A 24965-nucleotide genomic window follows, 5' to 3' on the forward strand; every position below is an offset into this window, starting at 1 on the left:
TGAGTGACGTCAAAACCTGGATAAGGAAAACCGTACAAGACAACTAGGAAAGTTCCTGGGTTGCCGCCACAACCGGATACCTTCCGAAAATAAAGAGGACCACATCCGCATGGGTGGACCTACCCAGTTTAAAAGAACAGCAAATCATCTTCCGGCTTCGAACCAGACAAACGCGGCTCTCGCATAACTTCAGCGGGAACCCTTTCGATACAACACAAACGGCTTCACAGGCATGCCGAGAACAGGAGGCTTTCGGGCATTCTTTGGTTTACTCCAAGGCTATAAGTCCGCACCCCTCCAGTGATGGGGCAGCCCGGGTACCTCAAGCTCTATGTCCCTCGCAACATCAATCATCGACTTCGTCATGGTCAGCTGATGGGGCCTCGCATTTCCCCAATCGTATTTCTGTCGCCTCATCTGCACAGCCACAAATTCCCTGGTCTTTTACTGCAGCAATGCAAGAACGAAAATGCTGCTTTCAACAATTTCAGAGCTCTAAAGATGATATTCAGCTTTCTGATTTCGTTTAATTTATTTTTCGGCGTTCTGTATATCTGGATCTACGGTCGGATAAATTTAAACATTTTCGAAATTTCATTTCCGTTCTGAACCTGGACCTGAATTAATTCTACCAAAGTTTATCTGCTGCACACTTGAAAAGAGCTCAGAAGTTCGGTAAATTATTTTACCGAATTGTCCTTTCCCTTTTTAAGGCTTAAAAAATATGAGTTCTTTGAGAAAGTTGACCTTAAATAAGCCAAAGAATCGACTGAGACAATGAAACGAGACACAATTTTTAACGGGAAAGGTGAATTCTTATGAAACTAATTTTCTTCAACATCTGGCAGTTGATCAACGTCGGAAATCTACTTTCAAACCGGAGAATGACCGACGTTCTTGTCAACGTAGCCAACTTGTCAACTGAAAACATAATTCGTTCGATGAGCTGCCTGGAGGAAGATGCCATAGAGAAGAAACGATCAGTGCGTTAAGACTGGACTTCGGCAGACCAGACACACCGATCGAACACTAGAAGGAAAAAATCATGTCCATGTCGACCATTAAGACGGGCGCGATAGACAAGTTGGTGTAGTAGATGTGCGTTACGACGCTCCTTAAGGAATTCGTCGGGAAGCTGTCACCGCAAACTGACCTTGAGTGAGCGCGCTGCATTAAACAAACTTACGGCTGATAACATTCAGTCGTTGGATTTACATGCAAGTGGAGGACGTAAAAGTAGTTTCCGAGCAGCATGTCAGCGACAACAAGTAGCAGGAGCTCCAACGAACCAACAAGCAGAAGTATTTGAACGCTCACGCAGAATATCCAAACAAGTATAGGTTCAAGCCTGTTAACCCAGATCTAAGTGGTTCACCAATTACAGTAATTGGAGAAAGCAGCTTCACAGCTTGTAAAGGAACTTGCAAAATCTTGGATAGAGTTAAGCATTTTCTGGATTCGTCTTACGAAGATGGGCAACTGTTCGATGATTTAGCTTCTGCTGCCGCAGACGATTTTGAATCAACACCAGGCCAATCCGGCAGGCCAGTTTACACGCGAAGCACTTATTCAATTTTTGTTTTTGATTTTTGAAATAGTTAGAGACTTCAAAAAATTGAGTTCCTTAGAAAAGTTGACCTTATCTAAAAGTCATAACAGTCATCAAGAAACGCCACTACGTAGACGATGATGTACTGAGCGTCAAAATCGTCGATACAAGATTTAAATATTGCTTCCGAGATTTGAAGCAAAAAAAAAACCGAAGAAGGTGGTGAGATATGCAAGAAGACGTATACAAATAAAATATTTGTTTAACAAGATTTGGTTCAGCTCTGCTCGTAGGTCATAGCTGCACAATCGAAGGGAGATCCTTCGAACTTTGATGACCATTTATGATCTTTTGGGTCTTATCAACCATTTCTTGATTCTTTTGAAGATTCTGCTTCAGGAAATGTGGCCTACTAAGACGATTGGGACGAATCCGTCCCTGCCCAAGCACCACGCTTGTCATAGACGAGTGTCTATGACTCATATGTGACGAAATTGAATCGCTGAAGAGTTTCTGCAAGCTAACAAGTCATAACTGAGCTGCTAGGATGAGAATCTGACAGAGATGAGGAATCTGTCAAAGATGAATAACCTGCGGATTTCCTACAAACTGTATCGTCGATAATAGCTGCTACAATCAAAATGCATGTTTTTGTAGTAGCCAGGGGCAATTTTCGGAAGGTTAACACACAGACAAACAGACATAACACTCGTCAAATTTCCATCGTTCACTGATTTACTGGTCAATTCAAATAATCTTTAGTTGGTCAATCGATCACTCGTGGCGCACGTATCGGATTTGCTCGAGATTGACGTTTGCTCACTATCGCCATCTGGTTTGTGATTTGCCAAACTAACTGAAATCAACAGATGTCGTTAGTGTTTGAACGACGATGAATTTGGGGAGTGAATGTTCTATGTGTTATGTCTGGCTTTGGCTTGCGTTGGACAGTACGCCGCGATGAGCGCGATTGTGCCGACCAAAGTGGTGATTTCGACACCGATGGCCTCGATGACACTGAGCTGGAAGCTTGGAAGTAGACGACAGTTGATGTTGTAGCGAAGAGCGATGGCCACACCACCTCCCCTGGTCGGCCGGTCGAGTCGCACGATGCGGGATGTTGATGGTCACCTCCGGTTTTAGGTGCGTTTCGGTGATGAACGCAACGTCTATTTCCTTCTCCTCAAGGAAATCCTTCAGCTCAATTATTTTGCTCTTGAGCGAGCAAGCGTTCCAGTTGACCAGGCCCACCCTAGCAGCCATTTTCGATGATGAACATGCCAAGAGTGAAGACCTGGTCGAAGCGGGTTTTGCAGCCGCGCAGCCGAGTGGCGAGCTGCGAGAAGATCGGCATCAGTTGCTCCGGAGTGTACAGCGGAGCAGATTCTTCCGGTGGGACGGCTTCGTTCTCCGACTGCCGATGGAACCCAGGAGGAGGGAGCGGGGGCCATTCGCTGGTGGATGGTGCCGACGATGTTGGAGCTTGGACAGATGCAGCTGCCGCTGCCACTCGCTTGTGCGGCTGTAGCGGTGGGAGTATTGGAATCACACGACGGGGAGCCGGGATGGCTGGAAAGTTCACCTCGTTGATTACAGGAACACGGTTCTTCTTCGGCATGGTCCTGGTGGAAGCCTTCTTCCGGATTTCCAGAAACTCGGCTCGCTTTGGGCAGCCCTTTGTGGTGGCCCGATGTTTGTCGCCACAGTTGGCGCACTTGGGATCGGCCACCTCCATTTTGTCGCACTCATCAGTCAGATGGGGTTCGCCACACTTGTTCCAGCGCGGCTTCATGCGGCAGTTCCTGGTGCCGTGCCCGAAATTGAAGCAGTTGATGCATTGCGTGACATCGCGGTGCACTGGCCGATATAGCTCCCAGTCAACGACGGTGTAATTTATAACGCCAACCAGCTTCAGGTCCTTCCAGGTAGTGGAGCCGTGCTCCATATGGACCAGGTAAACCTGGTCGCGATATCTTCTCGTCTTGTCGTGACGAGCGATCTTGTGCACGGCCACCGGTTTCAATCCGCAACTTTCGAGCTCAGCTTTTAACTCCTCTTCCTTCATGTCGTGGAGTCCTCGCAGCAAAGCCTTTAGCGGCTTCGTGCCGGGGTGGTCATGAGTGTAGTACTCATACTTGTGGACCTCGAGGAACTCCACGACGGATTGATGATGGTCCTTGTTTGCCGGCATCACTTTCACGCCCTCGCTGCAGAGCCGAAAAGTACATTTCAGCCCTTTAGCGATCAACTGGCGAATTTTTGGGCGCAAATCCGGTGGATCGCCCTTTACAAACACGGGCGGGCACTTCTCCTTCCGCTCCGGTTGCACCTGCGGCAGCTGCGATTGCTGCTTCTTCCTCTTTTTCGGCGGATTGCCGACGTCATCAAGTGGCAACGAAGAGAACACGTTGCTCTGCAAAAGCTGCTTGGAGGGGTTACCCGCGCCTCCAAGAGCAGTGCGCTTAGGCACTTTTCCAGCGACCGAATTGGCCACCGAGTCTCCCATGACGGGTCTGGGAGAAAATAACGCCAACGCGACAAGCGAAAACGTAAACAGCGAACAAACGAGAAAAAACACTTCGAAAAAAATGCGCCAGCAAAAAACACGTCCGTACGTGTTGCTGTCTCGAACTGGAATGCGAGAAAATTTAATAGGATTCTTAGAATTTGTCATTCTCCGAACGGTCCGCTGTCTGCGGAATCCCGATCGAAAATGTGGTTGGATACTGTGTAAGCGGAAACTGATAAACTGGTCCAAACCGTAGCCTGTTATCGATACGAGTTCGAATTCCCCTCGTATTGGTTCTAGGTCGATACAGGTAAAGGACCCCATCCAGCTTTTTATTCAGGAATAGCTGTTCGTTCGGCACATTCACTCGACGTCCAGCAGTATGTCATTGACATTGACGAAGATAAGGTTATTTTCCGAAAAAACGCCATCAATTTGGTTCATATGGCCGAATAGGTCATTTGGCCGAATAGGACTTCTTCTTCTTCTTCAATGGCTTTACACTCCAACAAGAACTTTGTAACAAGGTTACAAGAAGGTGATTGTTTAAAAAAAAATTGTTTGTGCTTTCCACTCCTCGGGTTAAAAGAGAGCCGAAAGTCCAACACTTTTTAACAACATTTTTAACGGATCGCGAAGCAGATCACATGGCTCCGCTCCATAATTGGACAGTATGGCCAATGGTGTAGAAAAAAAAAATGATTTGCTAAATTTTGAAGTAGATGTATGTGTGGGAATCTCGCGGTTACGCAATGGCCAAGGTAAAGGTCATCTATTTTTAGTCCGAGTATCGTTCTTTCTCGAGTCGATCGGCATAGTGAACGGACGTAAGTCCCGAAGATAGTGGAAGCAAAATTGTACTAGTTGCTAGCCAATCGCAAGTTATATTGTTAGTAGTGTAAAAAGTAAAAACCTTCCAATATTATAAATGTTAATTAATATTGTATCCTCGAGAGTTTTCCAAGTGGTTGAGGACGTGATAAAAGGCCCAAGTGCGCCTATTTATTTTTACTAGAAATGTGAGTTTTTATAAGAGAGTTAGTGTTTCCTATTTTGATGTTCAAAGTCGGTAGAGTGTATTTGCCTACGAATCGGAATTCGGTGATTGCATTTGCTCGAGGTCAAGGTAAATGTTCGACACAAATATTCTAGTTCATGGGACCGAAATTTTAATGTTGTGTGTTATCGCTTGAAGGACCAAATATCCTTCAAGCGAAGGTGTTTCGTCCGTGTAGGTGTAGGGGATTACGCACGTCGCGTGGCCTCTGGGAAGGTCCGAAGACTCGTCCGCTTGTAGCTGGCCTCGCGGCGGGTTAGTGATCAGGCCCAACTAATCATTTCTCAATTATCCTTCTCATTTTCATAAGTGAGTAGTGCGAAGTTAGAAGTGAGACGTTTCACTACTCACTATGCACTTCACACTTTTCACAGTGGGAAAGGAGAAATGAGTAGAGTGAAAAAAGAAGTGAAACATCTCACTTCTTACTAATCATATCTCACTTCTCCCTGCGAACTGTAAAAAGTGAGTAGTGTGAAGCGAGAAGTGAGACGTCTCACTACTTGCTTCACTCTTCTTACACAGTGAAAAGTTAGAAATGAGTAGGGCGAAGTGAGCAAAGTGACGTCTCACTTTCCATTTCACACTACTCACTTTTTACAGTGAGAAAAAAAGAATGATTGAGAAGTGAGAAGTCAACTGATCTTTTTGGCCAAATGGCGTTTTTGACCCAATGACCTATTCGGCCATTAGACCCATTCGTCCAAATGACCCATTCGGCCAAATGATCTATTCGGCCAAATGACCAATTCGGCCAATTGACCTATTCGGTCAAAGGACCTATTAGGTCAAATGAACTTTTCCACCAAATGATCTATTAGGCCAAATGACCTATTCGGCAAAATGACCTGTTCGGCCAAATGATCTATTCGGCTGTATGAACCTTCGGTCAAATGACTTTCGGCCAAATACTTTGTTCAACCAAACAATTTTCGGCTTTCGGCCAAATTAAATTCGCCTAATGGGATGTTTTGGCTTAATCAGCTTGCATTTTAAGTAATGTTTTTGTATGGCTGGAGCGCAAAAGTGAACTTTGAAGTTCTGTTAAGGTGTTTGGAACTCGATTTGAACCAAGAGTGAACTAATTGGTTCGGTTAGGAACCAATTTAAATAAAATGTGAACTTTTGATTGCTTGGGAATTCAATTAGATCCAAACCCAATCGATATCAAATTCAACGCAATCAAAATCCAACTCTTACAAAGCACAATCAAAATCTAATCCAAATCCAATCTATATCCGATCCATCCCAAATTCAAATTAAATCTAATTTCAAATCCAATCCAATCCGAGCCCAATTAAAATCCATTTGAAATCCAACCCAAATCGAATCCAAATCCAATCCAAAAACCATCCAATTTCAGTCCAATACCTTCCGAATCCTTCCGAAATTTAGCGCTTGCTTTGTTAGAAATTTTCAACGACCAAAATGTTTCATCTCGAATTTTCATTGTATCTATTTTTACCCAATCTCCCCTTCATAGCCTGCATTTTGCCTTTTTATCCGGACTACAGCTTTGTTTTGTTCTGCCGTTCCCTGCAACAGCATCCCATCATTAACTCTTTCCTATTTTATTTTTTACTTTTCGCGCAGTTGTTGAAATGCGCTTCCATTTCTCTTAATCCAGTGTCGCAGTCATCCGCAGTAGTCCGCGCACCCAAGCCAATCTGGCTGAACGCTCGCAAACGGGACTGTGAAAATATGACAACTTCATAATGAAACACGTTAAATATGCGATTATAACTCGACCGGACAATATTTCACTCGTCGCCCGATGACGGCAACGCCGAAGCCAGGGGCAACAGTCATATATGTACAAGTTTGCAGCATTTTTGGACTTAGCAAGCTGTTGAGAATGTTGAAGTTGCAAATGTAAACCAGATTAGTTAACAGATTGGAATAAAGTTGTTAAAAATTCAGAAAAAATAGACCTGAATAGGGCCCAAAGCATAATTGAGTCATTTTACAATTTTCGTCATATTTTGTAAATCATGGTAATTACTAAAACGAGGAAAACATTTCATTCATTTAAACAGTTTCACCTGCTTTGTTACTGTTTGTCGGCTTCACCTTAAGCATCATCATCATCACCATCATCACCGCCCGATATCGTCGATTTGTCTTATCATTTATCACACCTCGTAAAAGGCGCGACCACCGGGCAATTACCATTCACGAAGACGAACGGAGCAACGCGACAGCTCAAATCGGATGTTTTGATCGCAGCACGACCAACGCCTTCGCGTCTGCTGATAAGAGGGCGCGAGTGAGAAATTTTTGCTCAAAACAACTTTATTGAATGCTGATGATGCAATCATTGATCGAAGGAGGCGTTATTTGTTTGTCCAATGCACGGTCAATGCCTACTGCGATTAATATTTCATAGCTTGAACTTCCTTTCGGCGTCAGCCCATCGATGGTCAATGCATTATAGAATTAATTCTAACCGCGCCCTTCGCGCGCTTCCGACGGCCGCGCTACCGTTGGAATCGATTGTCCCATCAGCAGAAAACAATCTCCCATGTTTATCATATTTTCTTCGCCCCGGAGCACCCGATCGATCGGTCACGTTCCTAACGACTACCATAATATGTAAATGACAGTGACAAACGCGTGAACGGACTACTGATGCTCTGAATGCAGTGTTGACACTCACCTGAACAATCGTCGGCAAGAAGCTGACAGACTTCTTGAAGTTCTTCTTCGTTTTCATCAGCCCTCCCCCGAGGGAAGAAGGCACCAGGGCGGGCGGTTGTTGAAACCGCGGCACAGCGGCACCAGCGGAGTTGCCGAGGTGTTGCATCAATTTACCGCCTCCCACGCCGACCGAACTGCCGGTGCCGTTGAGCATCAGTGAGGAAGCAGCCATCGAGCCACCCGACGTGCCGAACAGGGCCGATCGGATGGACGAAAGGGAGATCGTTGAGTGCTGCTGGTGCGGCAGGCGTGGTGTCTGTTGAAGAGGCTGAGCCGTTATCAGCGGCTGTGTTGGGCCCACTTTGAGCGGTGCCTCGTAGAAGGGAGCCTCCTGGAGCGAGTAGTCCGCTAGTGCTTCGTACGCCTCCAATTCCATTGCTTGCGCGTACCTGTGCGAGAGAATAAAAAGGAAAATCAGTTCAAATGTAGTAGATTTGAGGAGAAAAACTTGCAAGTTACTATTGCTGGCAACCAACGGCGGAATACGAGGGGAACACGTGGTTTTAAAAGACAAGGATCTCTCAAAGTTCTAGATTGAGGTTAAAACATTAAAAACACAATAACAATCAACGAAATTAGTAACAACAAAAATCCATCAGCCTGAGATAATTAAATCTGAACCGTAATTCCCGAGTATTATTGTTATTGTCGACGAGTTTTGACCGTACAATGGCCGCCCATCAACAGACCGCACATTTTCGATAAAACCGTCAATTTCATGCTATTCTCGCTAGCATTTTGAAGAACAAAAAGATACACCCGCGTCAAAATTATGAAAACAAAAGCATGGTGGAATGTGGCGTGGCCAATAAATTATAACACCCAGAGCGTCTTGTTTCGGCGCGGAGTGCGCAGGGCTGTCGCAAAACGGTTGGCAAATTTTTCAACTCATAAAAGCGGTAAATAATCCACCGCTTTTCACGCCGCCGCACGCCGAGTCGTTGAAGCGCAGCTCTCCTCCCACCTAGAAGGATTTCTTTTCGGCTATAATTTATAACTCTTTCTCTTGGGCTCCGACCTAGTGGGCCGTGCATTCGTGAGACGGATCAGTCGCACCGAATGTAAACAAATGTTATACTTGAACCGGGCGAGGTGATCGCCAAGCGGCAGCTGGTCGCAGCCAGCTTGCTACTGCATAAAGTGGCTGCGTCTGCTGGACCGTTGTCAAAACAAACAAAAGAAGGCGCTACCGTTGCAGCGCCTACTATGCACTTTACCATGAGCAACGATCCGAATGAATGCTTCCAGCAGTCTTCGCCGTCATAGCGCCCGCCATCATTATCGGGAAACGTAACTTCCAACCGACAAAGTTGGATTAGGGCACTTGAACAGCAGCGGAAAATCCTTCACGCATAAATTTTCACCGTTGAAAGCGAAGCTCGTAAACGCCATCACAACACAACAACTGGGATTAAGTATGGAAATCGTTTGATGACAACTGCAAGGCCAGCAAGGCGTCTCACAACATTGTTTTGACATTTGTCAGATGTTCTGGCGTGCGAAAACATGGATTTCACATTTTCACACCCGATGGACTAATTGATTGGCAACAGGCAGGCGTGGGAACATAGGTGTCGTATAAGCTAGAAGTTGCAGCGACGAAGATTCGCTTCTGACGGTTTAATACGTGTTGTATTTATCTGACGTTGTATTAGGCGAGGTAGAATCGCATGACGATTATAGGGAAAAGTTTGTACAACGGTACTTTTCGGTCAACCTGTAAGATACCACAATAAACCAGTCGCGTGTTCTGGATGCGTCGCAGTCGCAGCCAGCGTTGGAACATGTTCGCCTTCCAAAAATCCAGCTACAAAACTTCAGTGACATCGAGTGGCTGAGTTTCCGGTATTTGTACACCTCGTTAATCCACTGGAAAACCGATCTCCCAGAAGTCGAGAAATTCTATTACCTGAAGAACACATGAACAGCAAAAGCCAATTGCTTATAGATCCGTTGTCCATTACTAAGGCGAGGCATCAGCAAGTCCAAGCTTTGTCCAAACTACCAGTGTTGAATAAGGAGTCAGCTTTGGAGCTTCAGTCCTTGCTAGAAAGTTTTGAGCGTACCGTCCAAAACCTGGATCAGGACTACAAGGATTTGTGGTTGCCGGACCTCTTAGATTCCCGCTTAGACCCGGTCACACGTCTTGAACGGGAAGAGTATTTGTCTTCCAAGGAACAGGATTCCATCAAGCATTTAATGGAGTTCCTTTAAAATGGTTACATAGGTTTATGTCCTTCCAAACCTGCTGATCTTAAGGGAGAGTTGGCTGACATGCCGAGCAAGTAGCTCACAATCCCAGGAACAAGCCATATTGCGGTTCTAGCATCGGATGCGTGGCTTGTTCAGAACCCTATCCACTGTATCAAGGTGCAAATTTTCAATGTCTCTCTGTGTCGGATCGAAACAAAACCCAAGTAACCAAAAGTTCCTTTAAGAGTACGTTATCCGCTTAATCAGCTTCTCCGAGCTGCTTAAGCGAAAAACGTATTCTTAAAGGAACTTTTGGTTAGTTGGGAATCCTTCGCAATCCTTCGCTGTGCCGTAATTGGACATCAAGCTTCCGAGTCCCAAGCCAATGAGTGACATTTTTGCTTCATTTTGTTGGGTGGGTGCACACAGACACACACAGGGCGTTTCCTTCGAGAGACGACCGGACCCTGGTTCCAGTTCACTGGTTCCCAGTCAGCCTAAGCGGAATTTTGCTTGGTGACGTGGCGGAGGTTTAACACTGGGCTCTGTTAAATCTCTACAAAGAACCACAGGTCTATAAGCAGCTATGTATAAGCGACACGTGCCGCTTTCAAAGCAGCTCAGCCCACCAACAGAAGTGCCAACCGGCACATCAGTATTTATGCCAGTTAGATCCTGATTACGGCATACTGGTTAAGGCTTACAACAACGGACATGTCTTAGATGATGGATTGGTAATGGCGAACTTTGGGCTGACAGGCGTTCTGCTCTCTACAGAAGGGTGACACCTCTTTGAAATGACGAGCTGGCTAATAGAGTTACTGCCTTCGTCCCGGTAAACAACCTGACAGGCCTCCGGTAACGCTCGAAACCTGTCACTTTAACTAGTGGGTATTAGGTTCAGATGCACCATTCCTGATTCACGTTGATCCGGCTTTGGGCCCGGTACCATAAAGTACCGGCGTCAATCCTCGCATGGACCTCACTGCTTGCAGAGGAACCCATGGGATCACAATAGGTGACTATATACAATAGGTGACGCCAACGATCCGGAGGGGGACCCTATAAACATGCAAAAACAAATACAAAATAATGGAGAAGCAGGCGCAGAGAATGTCTTTGCAAAAAGTGGAAAGCTGCAGAGATCATCAGTGTCAACAGCAGAGGCCTATAACAGCAACCCATAACAGTGAGCAACAGAGATTCCCAGGAGGGACAGTGTTCTTGAGTCTGACGACTAGTAGCACCATTTCCCAAGAAAAACTTCAACTTGGGAAGTCCAACATGATGGAGGTAAAGAAGAAAGTCAACGAACACTATGAGTTTATAAAAGACAAGAACATCGTACACACTAGGATCAAACAACTAGCGACGAGTATTAAATTAGTTGTGACAGCCGCAGAACGCGAACAGAAGGCGCTGTGGATGAAAGCTGAAACTACCGAGAAGGCGCTTATGGAGGCCACCGAGGCGCAGGTGACTCCGAAGAGTCGCCAAAATACGAGTATGCGATACCCCAGGAGAAGAAGAAGTCCCGAAAAAGCAGAAAGGTGTTCAGGGAAGATCTGAAGAGCGAGGTAAAGAAGGAAATGTTTTGGAATGCCGCACCGTCGTTAGTCAGCAGGAGAGGAAGAAAAAACAGAGAGAGAAAGACGAGAAGAAAATGGTCGAGAAGGTCAAGGAGAAACCCCGGCCCCGCCGAGAGAGGGTTAAAGGTGACGCGCTAATCGTCGAAGCAAGCGATAAAACAACGTACGCTGCTTTGCTTAGGAAAGTGCGTGAGGACCCTGACCTGAAGGCGCTTGGAGATATTGCGCAGTGCAACTTGGGAGAAGTGCCAATGTCGATTCGTTTGAGAGGGTCGTACAGAGGTACACAAACGGCGACTGCTCGACTTCTGGTGATTGCAGCAACCAAGTTAGCGCAAATAGGCAAAGTCAAAGTAGGGTAGACTGTTGAGGATTGTTCCACGAGTTTCCAAACAAATGGAGAGATGCTTCGAATGCATGTGTTTCGGTCACCAGGCGCGAAATTGCACTAATCTGGACCGATCTACGCTGTGCTGGAAATGCGGCGAAGAAGAGCACATTGCTAAGGACTGCAAGAAGCAACAGAGATGCATGCTTTGTAAAGCGGAACATGGGAATGATCACATGACGGGTGGCATAAAATGCCCTGCTTATAAGAAGGCGATAGCAGGACATTAACAATGGAGATTACCCAAATCAATCTCAATCATTGCGACACTGCACAACAACTGTTGTGGCAGTCGACAACGGAAACTAAGTGTGATGTTGCAATTATTGCAGAGCCGTATCGAGTCCCTCCCGATAACGACAACTGGGTGGATAAAGAAGGTTTGGCTGCGATTGCGATACAAGTTATGGGCAGATGCCCCATTCAAGAAGTTGTTGATTGTTCATGTGAAGGTTTTGTGATTGCCAAAATCAACGGTGTCTTCGTATGCAGCTATTACGCCCCGTCGAGGTGGTCTTAAGAGCAATGGGCCATGGAATGGGGAAGTAGACTAACCAACGCAAGAGGTTATAGTATGCTGGAAGCTCTAGCAAAACTGGATGTTAAGTTGTGCAACGGCAACGTTAGCACATTCCGCAGAAATGGCAGAGAATCCATCATCGACATAACATTTTGCAGTTCGTCGCTAATGGGAAATATGAACTGGAGGGTCAGTGAAGATTATACTCATAACGACCATCAGGTGACCCGATCCGGTATAGTGTTGGCCAAAGGAGGCCTACGGCAAAACATAGGATCGCAAGCCTGCGATAGTATGTGGATGACAAAAGCACTCGATAAAGACCTCTTTTTTAAGGCACTTCGTGCTGAAAATAATGCCCCAGATATGGATGCAGGTCAGCTAACGGATACATTAGTAAGAGCATGTGACGCTTCAATGCCGAGAAAGTTGGAACCACGAAACAGGCTTCGTCCAGCTTATTGGTGGAATGAACAACTCAGCAATCTCCCCGCTGTTTGTCTCAGAGCCAGAAGAGAGCGCGTTAAGAGTACGTACCGAAGCTATCAGTGAGGAGCGTAAGGTGGCGCTTCGAGAGGCTCGAGCCGCTTTCAAAAAGGAAATGAGGTTGAGCAAGTCGAACTGCTACACGCAGTTGTGCTGTGAAGCTGATGTCAATCCATGGGGCAATGCTTATCGCACCGTTATGGCAAAAATGAGAGGTGACGCCACTAGAAATGCGCCCAGACAAGCTGAGATTGATAGTAGAGGACCTTTTTTTGAAACATAATCCGACAGTGTTGCCTGGCAACAGGTTAAAGCGATAGCCGGGCAACGCTCAGGATGGAGATCTTTCATGTCGGCCCTTTGCACCACCGGAGGTGTACAGGATCCATACGTAAGTAAGTAAGTTGCCGTCGATGCCGTATGCTGATGTAGACTCTACTGGTGGCAGGGTAGTATCTAATGAAGAGCTCCGTGCAACACCAAAGGTCTAAAAGTTAATAAAGCTCCTATTCCGGACGGAATCCCTAACGTGGTCTTGAGAACAGCTATTCTGGCATTCCCGGACATGTTCAGAATGGTAATGCAGAAATGTTTAGATGATGGTCGTTTTCCTGACATATGGAAAATACAAAAGATAGTGTTGTTGCCAAAGTCAGGAAAATCGGTTGGAGATCCAACATTTTACAGGCCTATATGCTTTTTGGATACTCTTGGGAAACTCCTGGAAAGGATCATCCTTAACAGGCTTTCAAAATGTACAGAAAGCAAAAGTGGGTTGTCCAAGAGGCAATTTGAATTCCGGAAAGGGATATCAACGGTCGAAGCAATTCGCACAGTCGTTGAAAGTGCAGAGAAGGCGTCCAAACAGAAGAGGAGAGGGATCGGTATTGCGCTTGTGATGATTGATTAAAAAAATGCGTTTAATAGTGCCAGTTGGGGAGCTATAGCCGCAGCACTGCATAGCATGCATGATCCTGGCTTGTTCAGGATTTTGCAGAGTTGGACAGAAGTCGTTCAAGGTCACGGCGAGTGTTCCACAGGGCTCCATACTTGGACCAACGCTCTGGAACGCAATGTATAGTGGAGTTTACTGACGTTGAAGCAGCCCAAAGGGGTCACGACTATTGGCTTCGCGGATGACATCGTTATAACAATCAGTAGCGAGACACTGGTGTCAGTCATTCTGCCGAAGGTTAGCTTAGCTTAATTGACTGTGTACAGTTCGCGCTGCGCTAGTCTTGATTGGCCGAGGAACAGCAAATATGTACAAATCACCATTTGCCAATAATCGCATATCAGTCCCATATGAATTTCCATCGATTTTGAGTTAGAATCTGTAACGGCCATATGCAACAAAGTATTATCGGACTACAACTGTTAAAAAGGAATGCTTCTTCTGGAAAAGTCGAAAAAACATCAAGCCAGTTTCTCTCAGATGGAAAACGTCCCAGTATCTTCTTCTTCTTCTTCTTCTTCTTCTTCTTCTTCTTCTTCTTCTTTTTCTTCATCTTACTGGCATTACATCCCCACACTGGGACAGACCCGCCTCGCAACAGTAATTAATTGCGAGGTTTCTAAGCCAAGTTACCATTTTTGCATTCGTATATCATAAAGCTAACACGATGATACTTTTATGCCCATGGAAGTCGAGACAATTTCCAATCCGAAAATTGCTTAGACCGGCACCGGAAATCGAACCCAGCCACCCTCAGCACCCTTGCTGTGTAGCCGCGCGTCTTACCGCACGGCTAAGGAGGGCCCACATCCAGCCCACGTCCCAGTCTCATTTTCCTTAATTATGGGAGCCAAGATGGCATGGTAGGCTTGATGTTTGTTCCTCATTTTCTTCATTTGATGTTTTGCCTTTCTCGTATACTAAATATATAGGACTCATATACGATCACAGGCAGTAATCTTTTTGGGACTAGAAAGCTATTCTCACTTTACATGCTTCGGAGTTTCAAGACCAATAACGATGCCGGCCACGTCCTCACAGTCAATTAGGATAAGGGGAAGAAAATTAGTTCGACACGAATCGCTACAAGAGACCGAGGAATGCTCTACATCTCCATGAGCGCACTGGGAAGGAATAGTATATTAGTTGGGAAGGAAATCTATTGGAAATCGCCTTCGAAAGCGAATCATTATTTTTTTTTTTCGAAATGAACACCAATACATGAATACAAACAGGTGTTGTGATATGCAAATTTCATGATTAATGATTAATGACAAAGTAGTAGGATCTTGCCTCTAACTATTTTAAAAATCGAAAACAAAAACTGAAAAAGTATTGCCCGTGCGTAACGACTTGAAGCAATTGGCCTGATATTGGTTCAATTGTTTGGCCAAGTTTGAAAAACAGCACATTTTTGATGTTTTGTTTTAAATTTTAATAGAAGGTAGAGGTGTCAAAAATCTGAGTTCTTTAGGAAAATTGATTTTAAATAAATTTACAAATCGATTAAGCGAATCCAAATTTTAAACGGGAAAGGTAAATTCTCAATGGAAAGTGAGAAGAATTTCTCGTAAGGATTTGGAAGAACACGACTCTATTTCATGGTGCCCATCGCCAGTCATGCACGTGAAGTAACTCCAGGATTTCGACAAACTGTTTGAATTTTTGTTGATCCGACAGTAGCCACGATAACACCGTTCGAGAGTTTGTCCACGTTATAGTGCGAGCGATCGACAGGGAATGGGACTTAACTACATCCATCTTACAACTCCGTTAAAACTTGATAGTATGTACGCGACGCGTCTTCTAGATTGCATTTAGGAACTTGCAGGTCCTCCACTTCTTGCAGTAATGCAGTCCACTCTTTCCACATACTCAACCTTGCTCATTGATGTCTGTAGAGACAACAATTCCAGACAATAAAAAAGTTGAAATCGAAAAAAAAAATCAATTCGAATATCCACGGCAAATTAATCCTAAATTCCGCACCAAATTTATACGAATTTCGGCAGCAATTTCATCCTAATTTTTGCCCAGATTTATCCAAATTTTGGCAGCTATTTCATTAAAATTTCCACGGCAATTCATCCAAACTACCTCAGTAAATTAATCAAAATCATCTGAATGTCCGCTACAGATACAGACCTCATTCGATTTTGGCAACATTCGGTTTTGGCAACATTCGATTTTAGCAAAACAATTTTTTTAATTTTATTTTTTTTATTTTTTATATTGCTTATAAACCACTTAAATATCGTAACCCTCGTAAAAAAAATTGGTTAGACCCCTAAACCGACGTAAAAAAAAATTGTAAAAAAATCGCGTAAATTTGTTTTTTTAAGATGAACGAATAAACATCGAAATTTTAGTAAAAGAAATTGTCAAAAGTCACAAAAGTGAAGAAATGTTGAAGTATCATGAGAAAATAAAAACCATTCGATTTTGGCAACATAAATGTTTCGAACGTGTTGCCAAAACCGATTGAGGTCTGTATATCCTAATTTCCACCGAAGTTCATCCAAATTTCCTATGCATTAATCTCCAATGTCCATCCAAATCTGCATAACAAATTCATCCGAATTTCCGCCAAAAAATCATCTTAATTTCATCAGAAAGTCAATTTTAATTTCCGCAGCAAAATCATCTGAATTCCCACCGCAAATTTATCCGAATTCTAGCGGCAATATTTAAAAAACCCTGATTAATCCACCTAGCGGTGATGACGCCTTTCTCGCTCGTTCAAAATATTTGATAAACATATATGAAAAGTCTAAAATAACAATTGGTGAAAAAGTCTTATTTTTCACATTTATTTATACCAGATGAACCGGCCTAGAGTCGAAGATCTCGTAAATAAAGAAAGATTGAATTGAAAATTCACATTTTATTTATAATTGCTGCCGGATGCAATTTGTTGCAAGCAAATCGGATGAGGTTAAGTGCCGGAAAATGTGATGAGGTTATGCAATTGCACAAATCGAGTTTCAGGCATAGTATAAAAATTTGTATTTTGGCCATAACTTTTTGAGCCCATAGTGAGTTCAGGCTGATTTTTAATGTGAAACAATGGGACATGATTCGCCGTTTAAATGATCAGTTCAGGATAAGATTTCGAAAATGAGTTAGATTTTTTTGCACATGCACATACACATACTTCTTCTGAAAAAGTTCGTATCGTTTGGTTTGAATACGAGAAAAGCAAAAAACGGTGGTGAGAAAAACAAATGTTTCCATTTGTCAAACTTTCAGAGTGCTTTCCTATTAAACTAGGGTAAAGTGCCCAATAGTGGACCCCCAACCAATAGTGGACCCTCCAGACATTTTTTTCATTATTACAGCATAATGGAAACATTTTGCTATGAAATTCCATCGGGAGAACCTACCTACCAGTCCTACGATTTGATTACATGCATTGAAAATGCTATGGAAAGTAAAATTAGTTGATTTTTACAATTCTATAAAAATAAACACGAGAGTGTCCATTTTAGGAATATTTTGGGGTGGCCATAATAGGGAAGAAGAACGTCCCGAAACATAAACATAAAAATCAAATGAAAGTGTCGACTATAGGGAACCAATTTCCTATTATGGACCCCCAGGGGTCTACTATAGGGCAAATTTAGTCCGACTTTACAGTGTTAATTTTTAAAGAATAACGTCGAGTATTTGAGCGTTTTATGTAGGTATCTATTCCTATATCAATAACAATAAACCAATGCGCATATGAAATGCATTTATTCCTCACCCAATAATCAAGTAACATGAGAATAATTATGCTCGGTTAACGTTATTTTTAATTGACGACAATTTGGTAACTTCAAAAATGAAATTCTTATCACATTATAGAAGTATTTAGCTAAAAAACATCATCACTGCCATGCACCTATTTCAATAACATTCTAAAACAGTTAATCCTATGCCTGTACCTATATCAATAATGCTGTTTCGAACATAAAATACGCACGCTATTACTTGTGTGTATACGTAACAATATGATTGCAGTGATACCGAATTCTTCAATGTTTTGTATTTGAATTGAAATATAATTACAAAATTGCTGTTTTTGTTGCAGTTTTACATCTTATCAGTTCAATTTTGTGTTTGTCATAATTTATCTTTTCGATATAATTTATTTTACAAACATAAGAGTTGAATTTCACAATGAAAGTTCTTTCAAACACGCTTTGAAATAAAAATCTAGGTCGGCAACACTTGAGAGTACTGGCATGTAAACAGTTTGGAATACGGACAAGGATAATTTAGACGTTGTTCGAAATAAACCTATATCAAACTATAGGAAATCGCGTTATTTTTCAAATATGATTATATTTATAGTGAAAATGTGATGTGCTCTATGTGTTGTGAAGTGTATTTTGAAAGGATACATTTGTTTTAGCTTGAAATTGAGTGGAAAACAACGGCGTGTAATGAGATGAATCTGCTAGTAGCAATCGAGCAGTGCATCAAATCAACAGATCAGAGGTAGGAAAATGAAATAAATGTGTTTATGATTTTGTTTTAATAATTTGAGTCTTGTGAACTAAAACATTACTCAAACAGAATTTCAAATAATATTCAAACATTGGAGAAGGTGGTCTATTCATTATTGTGTACATACGATGTGAGAAATTAATCAAATTGATTTTTATTTGGTTTATCGACGGTTGAGATTAATATACGGGCTGTTATTAATATGGGAACAGATACCCTATGTATCGTAAAGAAGAGATGTAGAGCTTGATATTAGATATCACGCAAAATTAATATTTTAAAATGTCCACTCGTTATGCCAGGAAGAGCAAAATTTCGCTACTAGGGGTCCACTATTGGGCATTTTACCCTATTATCTTACTTATCTTATCTTATCTTATCTTACCAAAATCAGCATTCTTGAGCTCATATTGTGCAATACTTCATATCGTAATGATAAATATATCGGAAAATCGAAAATCGTTGCTTACCTTCGTGTAATTTGTTATGGATTATAGCAAGGCTGTTTTCGATCATTTAGTAATATAGTTTCGATAATTTAGTAGTTTGTCAATAATCTATTCCAGAGGTTAAATTTCAAAAGTGATATGGAGGACTTCTAGAGCGAAGGTTTTACAACTCTGCCTAATTGTTGTCTATTGCACTAATAACAGAGCGCTAGTTGCAGTAACTTATTATACAGACCGATCGAAATTTTGTTATCATTTAGTATTAGACAGACAAACAGACATAACACTCGTCAAATTGCCATCGTTCAATGATTTCATGGTCGATTCAAATATCATTAGTTGCAATCGCTCACTCTTTGCGCGATCGGATTTGCTTGAGTTTGACGTTTGCTCACTACCGCCATCTGGTTCGTGATTTGCCCAACTAACTGAAATTATCAGATGTCGTTAGTGTTCGAATGACGATTAATTTGATGAGTGAATGTTCAATGTGTTATGTCTGTCTTCGGTATTAGTAACTAGTGCTTTAACTGTTAGTTGAATTAAAACAACAAACTATTAGGACAGCTGTAGAAAAATAATCGCACTAGAACTCTGCTGTAACACGTTTGACATTTAACCTCTGGAATGAGTCATTGTATTTTGTCAATGATCGAACTAAGACTATTAAATTATCTAAAACATACTTGGATTATAGAAAAGTTTGAATACTTTTTCTACTATAGAAAAGTTTGAATACTTTTTCTACTGAAAATAGAAAATTTTCTCCGAAGCCTACCAAAACTCATTTTCTCCTACATAATCCGAGTGCTTTTTATTTGAATTCTTCTAACACACATGCTGTCACATGAAGGGTTCCAATTATTCTAGCGAAGTCCAAGATTTAGGACTTAAGTATAGCATGAATGAATTAACTATCAAAACCACACAGAAGGTAGTGACAAAAAGGTACAAAAATAGTAAGTGAATATTCATAGAAAATCAAAATCTTAAAAAATTTTATGATTTACAACCAATTGTTGGGCCAGCCATGTTTTACATATACTGTGCCAATATGGGTTATATGCTGCAACGCCAGGAAGAATGCATTTACAGAGGATTCAAAATAAAATGTTGAAATTGATTATGCAGTTGCTTCCCTGCACCAAAACATTAAGATGAGAATATTACATTTGACTTATTTGAATGAAATGACACAAAGCACCTGACGTAAACTTAATCGTACCGTTTGACTCAAATCCCGAAACATCATATTCCGATATAATCAAACTTTTATCGGTTCAGACATATGGCACCGAACCAAGCACAGCCCCGGTGCGGTACCGCACGTATGCACAAGCAGCCTATGTCTTGATGTAGTGAAATATATTTTATTGCAAATCGCGTAGCCTCTTGTTCTTCGAACACTGATCTCAAGAAACAAAGATAGCTCAGTGGTAACGTGATAGGCCTTTTCAGAGGATTTATGTTCGATCTCGTAAGCCATCTTTTTTTTTCAAACTCATATTTTCTAGGTGTGTGGTATAATACGCATTGCAAGTAAAAAATTTAATACTAGAAAATTCAAGCGCCTTTAAAAAATTGTATTAATTTTTCCATGCTAATAATCATGGAACGTAATGCTGTGTATTGTTTATATTTATATTCATGACATTTCTATAATTGAATCCATCTGATTATTTGGAATATTTGAAAGAATTCAGGTCTAACTTTAGATGATGGAGGTAGGAAATAAACATAAATACATAAGTTGCGAATCGATATGTACTCAACAGTTTTATTTAATGATTGTTAGCAGAAACAAAATAGCTTTTGATTTATCTTGGTAGTAATCAAATTGCCCACCGAGTTTCAGTAGACAGTAAAATAAGTAGGAAATTATATTCTATTGCTTCAATGCTCAAAAAAATGCTTATTGAATAGAAAAGACATAATTATTCAATAAAATTAGAAGCTTGCGAGTTTAAGCAGCAGACGCTATATCCAAGGAATTGAGACCGGGATTTCCCTCTGCGCGTTATTTCGGGAGCTATTCAAAATTGTCTTTTTCCGTAATAATACTCATGAACCAGTTTCCCAATCTCATTTGCTCGGATCAACATTCAACCCATCTGAGCTAAAATAGAACATTGCCGCACGCAATGCGATGTGTTGGTGATGCTTCCTTCGCAATATTCATCCGACGGGCCCGACGGCAAGAGACTGAAGCGAATGCGCATGCGTCCGCGTCTTCCGCACACCAGCAGCTGCGCCCATATGCTGAGAACGCCACAAAGAATGATGCATGCATATGCGTAAAATAGAAAAGCACGGCTTGCCGCTGATGCTACGATGGTTAAGCCGACCGATCCACAGTGGCGGAAACCAGACAAACCCAAAACAAATCGTTCTTTCGTGAAGCTGATATTATTTAATTTAGCATTTAGATCAATGATACTTCCTCAATTTGTTAATTGTAGTTGGTAAATTTAATTTTTGGTGACTTGGTTCAAGTTGATGGTGTAACATATATGTATGGGAAAATTAAATTTGACTAAATTTGTATCAAAGATTCGAAAAGAACTGATATGATGCATTGAAATATATTTTGTCACTTAACAGCAGTGGGCGAATTATCAATCTCAGTGATTGAGATTTGTTGAAATTGATACCAATCCTCTTCACAGTCACTTCCTAAAAGTGAAAACTGAAAATGGTTATAACAATCAAAGAAAGAGTAAACAAAAGACCTCTCTTCTCATTGCACACGCAGCCGCAGTGACAGTCCATTCAGTTCACTGCTGCTGCGTGAATGCGACGGCCCCATATAAATGCATGGGTGAATACTATCACTTGAAAAGACAGTGACAGGAAATTTGTGCCATGATCATCAGCTTCAGCCCGCTGTTGGCAAACCGAGTAGTTAATCTACCTGCTTTGTCTTACTGACTGAAAGCCACCGTCATAAGCGAAGAGGGAGAGAAAATACAAACAAAAGAATCACACTCAGCAGGCATTGTTGATAAATTGCATCACTGCTTAACAGTGGTTAGTTTGAATTGCGCCTTGCTGCACCAAAGCCGAAATTTACAGTTTAAGGTTAGAATTAAGACGCTGCTGTGATCCTAAGTCTTGGGCCTGGAAGTCTTTGGATAGATAGCATATGTGATAACTATTTAAATTTCAAAATGAATTCAGCGTTACAAAATTACTGTAGCAAATTTGCACAATCGTAGGTTTAGTCGAGCTTTTGTATGGGGACCACCACTGCGCGACGGCACATTGCCATTCCTTCTTTAGGCGCATTCGAACGGGAAAGCGTTGAACGTGTTAAACGAAGCACGACGCTTTTTGAAATTGCTATATGACGACGGAGGAGTATTTACAGGCTGTTATATAGGGTATTTGTGCTTTCTTAGCGCTTGATAGCAATAAGACATGAGAAAAGTTATGTCTAACGTTACAGAGAAGAGGATTTTAATTATTGAACGGATATCCTATCGTAAAGGTCACCAAATTACTATTTAGTAATTTGCATAGGGCACCCAACCTGAGGGTTCTTATTGATACTTCCCATTATTATACACATGTGTTACTAGTTTGATGTAATTATAATTATACCAATATATTTTGGATTAACATCCTCGAATCAATAGTGAATCTACTTTAATCTCAATTAAAGTAACAGCGTATCCAAGCGATTTCAATAGTTTATCTATTAGAGCATCATTACTGCGCGAGTGTTTTGATCATCCTCGCAGCGCTGTCATTGTAGTTTAGTCACTCTTTTCGCACTGGTCACTATTTTCGGTTATCATTTTGTTGCATTCCGTACAGGTGACGTTTAATGGTTCATCAAATAGCAGCGCTCGTTATCGCGCTACCAAATTTGATCACCTGTCCGCCGCTACTGGTTTAGCAGCGCGTTTAGAGCGACCGAAAAGTGTCAAGTAATGATACTGCGCTGCCAAACGGCTTATACTCACCACCGGCAATCTTGTCTAGTTAATGTATTCAAACTGTATATTGTAATAACCAACGGTAAAAGCTATTTTTTCTAGATCCATTAATACTTCCAGTATAGGAACTGGTATAGCAGGATAAACTCGATGCTTATAGAGGTAATGAATATATGCCCAATTCGATGATTTATATTTGATGTATCTTGACACATGCTATGTGTATTGATGGTGCGTGTAGTAGCGCTTCCCGATCAAGAGATCAGAGTTCGAATCAGATTGGAGCATTTTGCTTTTTTTGCACGTAAAACAGTATTTTGGCCATAACTGAAAGTTCAATCGATCTAATTTAAATAGAACGAATGGGACCGCATTCCGCGTCGAATGCAACTTGTTGTGAGCAAATCGGATAATGATAAATGCCCAAAACGTGTCTCACATTTTGCACACAACACACACACACACACACACACACACACACACACACACACACACACACACACACACACACACACACACACACACACATACATACACACATACAGACATCACCTCACGTCGAGCTGAGTCGATTGGTATATAACACTATGGGTCTGAGCTCTATAAAAAGTTCGGTTTTGGAGAGTTCTATAGCCTTTCCGTATACTTAGATAGAGAAAGGCAAAATCCACAGAAATAGTTTTTTTCAATTTCCCAATAAGTGCTTCCATATTTAAAAGGGAAATCATGGAGAATCACCTTAAATTCTCATGAAAAATTAATCAGCGGCAAAATAAATTTTTCAGAACTAACTTCACAGAAGTTGCTACGGAATTTATTCTCCTCGTTCTAAAAATGAACCGTTTGTTTGAGAAACTGTATATGTAACATTTTTGGCCAAAATGAGATTTTCATATATTCTGAATCCTCTTCCAAAACATGCGTTCTGGCAAAATACAAAATTTTTTCAGAAATGTTTGAATTTTTTTCGTTTGTTTGAAAACTACATGTCCACGATTTTAGAGCAATTATGGAGTACTGCTTACAGTTTTGCACGCAAGTGCCCCAGGGTGTTGAGTTTTGCCAAAACTATTGATCTGTATCGAAGAAATCGAAAGGTTCTTTGCGATTTGTTCAAAACAGTTTTTTGTTTTTTCTCGAAATTGTGTAAAATGGACTTTCGCAGTTTCTCAAACAAATGATTCATAATGTGATAGTGCTGACATCTGCAGAAGATATCCCTGACTATACAAACAAGGCAAACGAAAAAAGGGCTACCAAAATAATCCAAAGCCATAAAGTAAAAATTTTATTGCACTCAACGATAAGATACGCCCCGGCACCGTAGGCTTATCCATCGTTCCAGGATTGACCTCTATAGGAAACAATTCGCCCGATACAGGTGATCAAACTCGACCGCCGTTTGTTTTGACAAACAGTCGTCCTTGGCTGGCAAAACTCTCCTATGACACATTTCGTTCACTCGTTCGTTTTCATTGCGGTAGCCAAATCAGTGTTACGGAGGGTGACGATCGTTAGCTAATGATGGCGCCAAACGACATTGTATTCCCAATGCACATTATTCGACTACGCTTTCAGTTTTTCTTCTATTTAATTTGATGAAGATTGTTTAGATTTTGTGTTTATGGATACAAGAGCAATAGTTTTCACTTTCGGGTCCAAGGACATTTTGAACTCACGTAGGCTGCAAGTCGAGAATAGGCGGAACGAAAACATGTCAGAATAAGTTCATGGGTCGGTCTCTGAAATTTGACACTTTCTGCGACGACCCGATGGTTCGCTGTTGCACTCCGATGGCTGGAGACCCGAAATTCTGGGAAGAAAACCTCGCTTCGTTCGACCGTTGGCATTGTCGATATTGGAATGAGTGACGATCGAGTTGTGATGCTTTCTTCCACAACGCACTCTAGTAGTGGGGGCGACGATTATCTTTCCTTCATATAAGGATAACGGCGGTCACCAACGCATCGTCTTTTGTCTTCAAAATTCGTTTTATAGGAAAGGATTAGGTTTCTGACAGGCTACTTCGCCGCCAGTTGATGTTGGTAAACAAGCCCGGAGGTAGAAAAATAAGTTGCATTAAAATATCCAATTTCGCGTGATGGATCGGTGAAATTTGAAATGGAAAAGGGTTATCTCCGGGT

At 41.9% G+C, this 24965-nt stretch overlaps 1 protein-coding gene across 2 annotated transcripts in view; it reads right to left on the reverse strand.

Moving 5' to 3' along the window:
• LOC134220118 (ETS-like protein pointed) overlaps positions 1-24965 on the reverse strand; it is a 377379-nt gene that overhangs the window by 301240 nt on the left and 51174 nt on the right. The window contains exons 1-2 of one of the 2 annotated variants that reach the window (XM_062699116.1): positions 8265-8347; positions 7772-8201 (exon numbers count right to left, since the gene is read on the reverse strand). In XM_062699116.1, coding sequence (XP_062555100.1) covers positions 7772-8188 — 417 coding nt within the window. In that variant the 5' untranslated portion in view covers positions 8189-8201; positions 8265-8347. Of the gene's footprint in view, positions 1-7771; positions 8202-8264; positions 8348-24965 lie in introns of those variants that run through there. The other variant, XM_062699108.1, reaches the window with a different exon arrangement.

This window comes from Armigeres subalbatus, chromosome 1 (assembly GCF_024139115.2).
Source record: "Armigeres subalbatus isolate Guangzhou_Male chromosome 1, GZ_Asu_2, whole genome shotgun sequence".
NCBI classification, from domain to species: Eukaryota; Metazoa; Arthropoda; class Insecta; order Diptera; family Culicidae; genus Armigeres; species Armigeres subalbatus.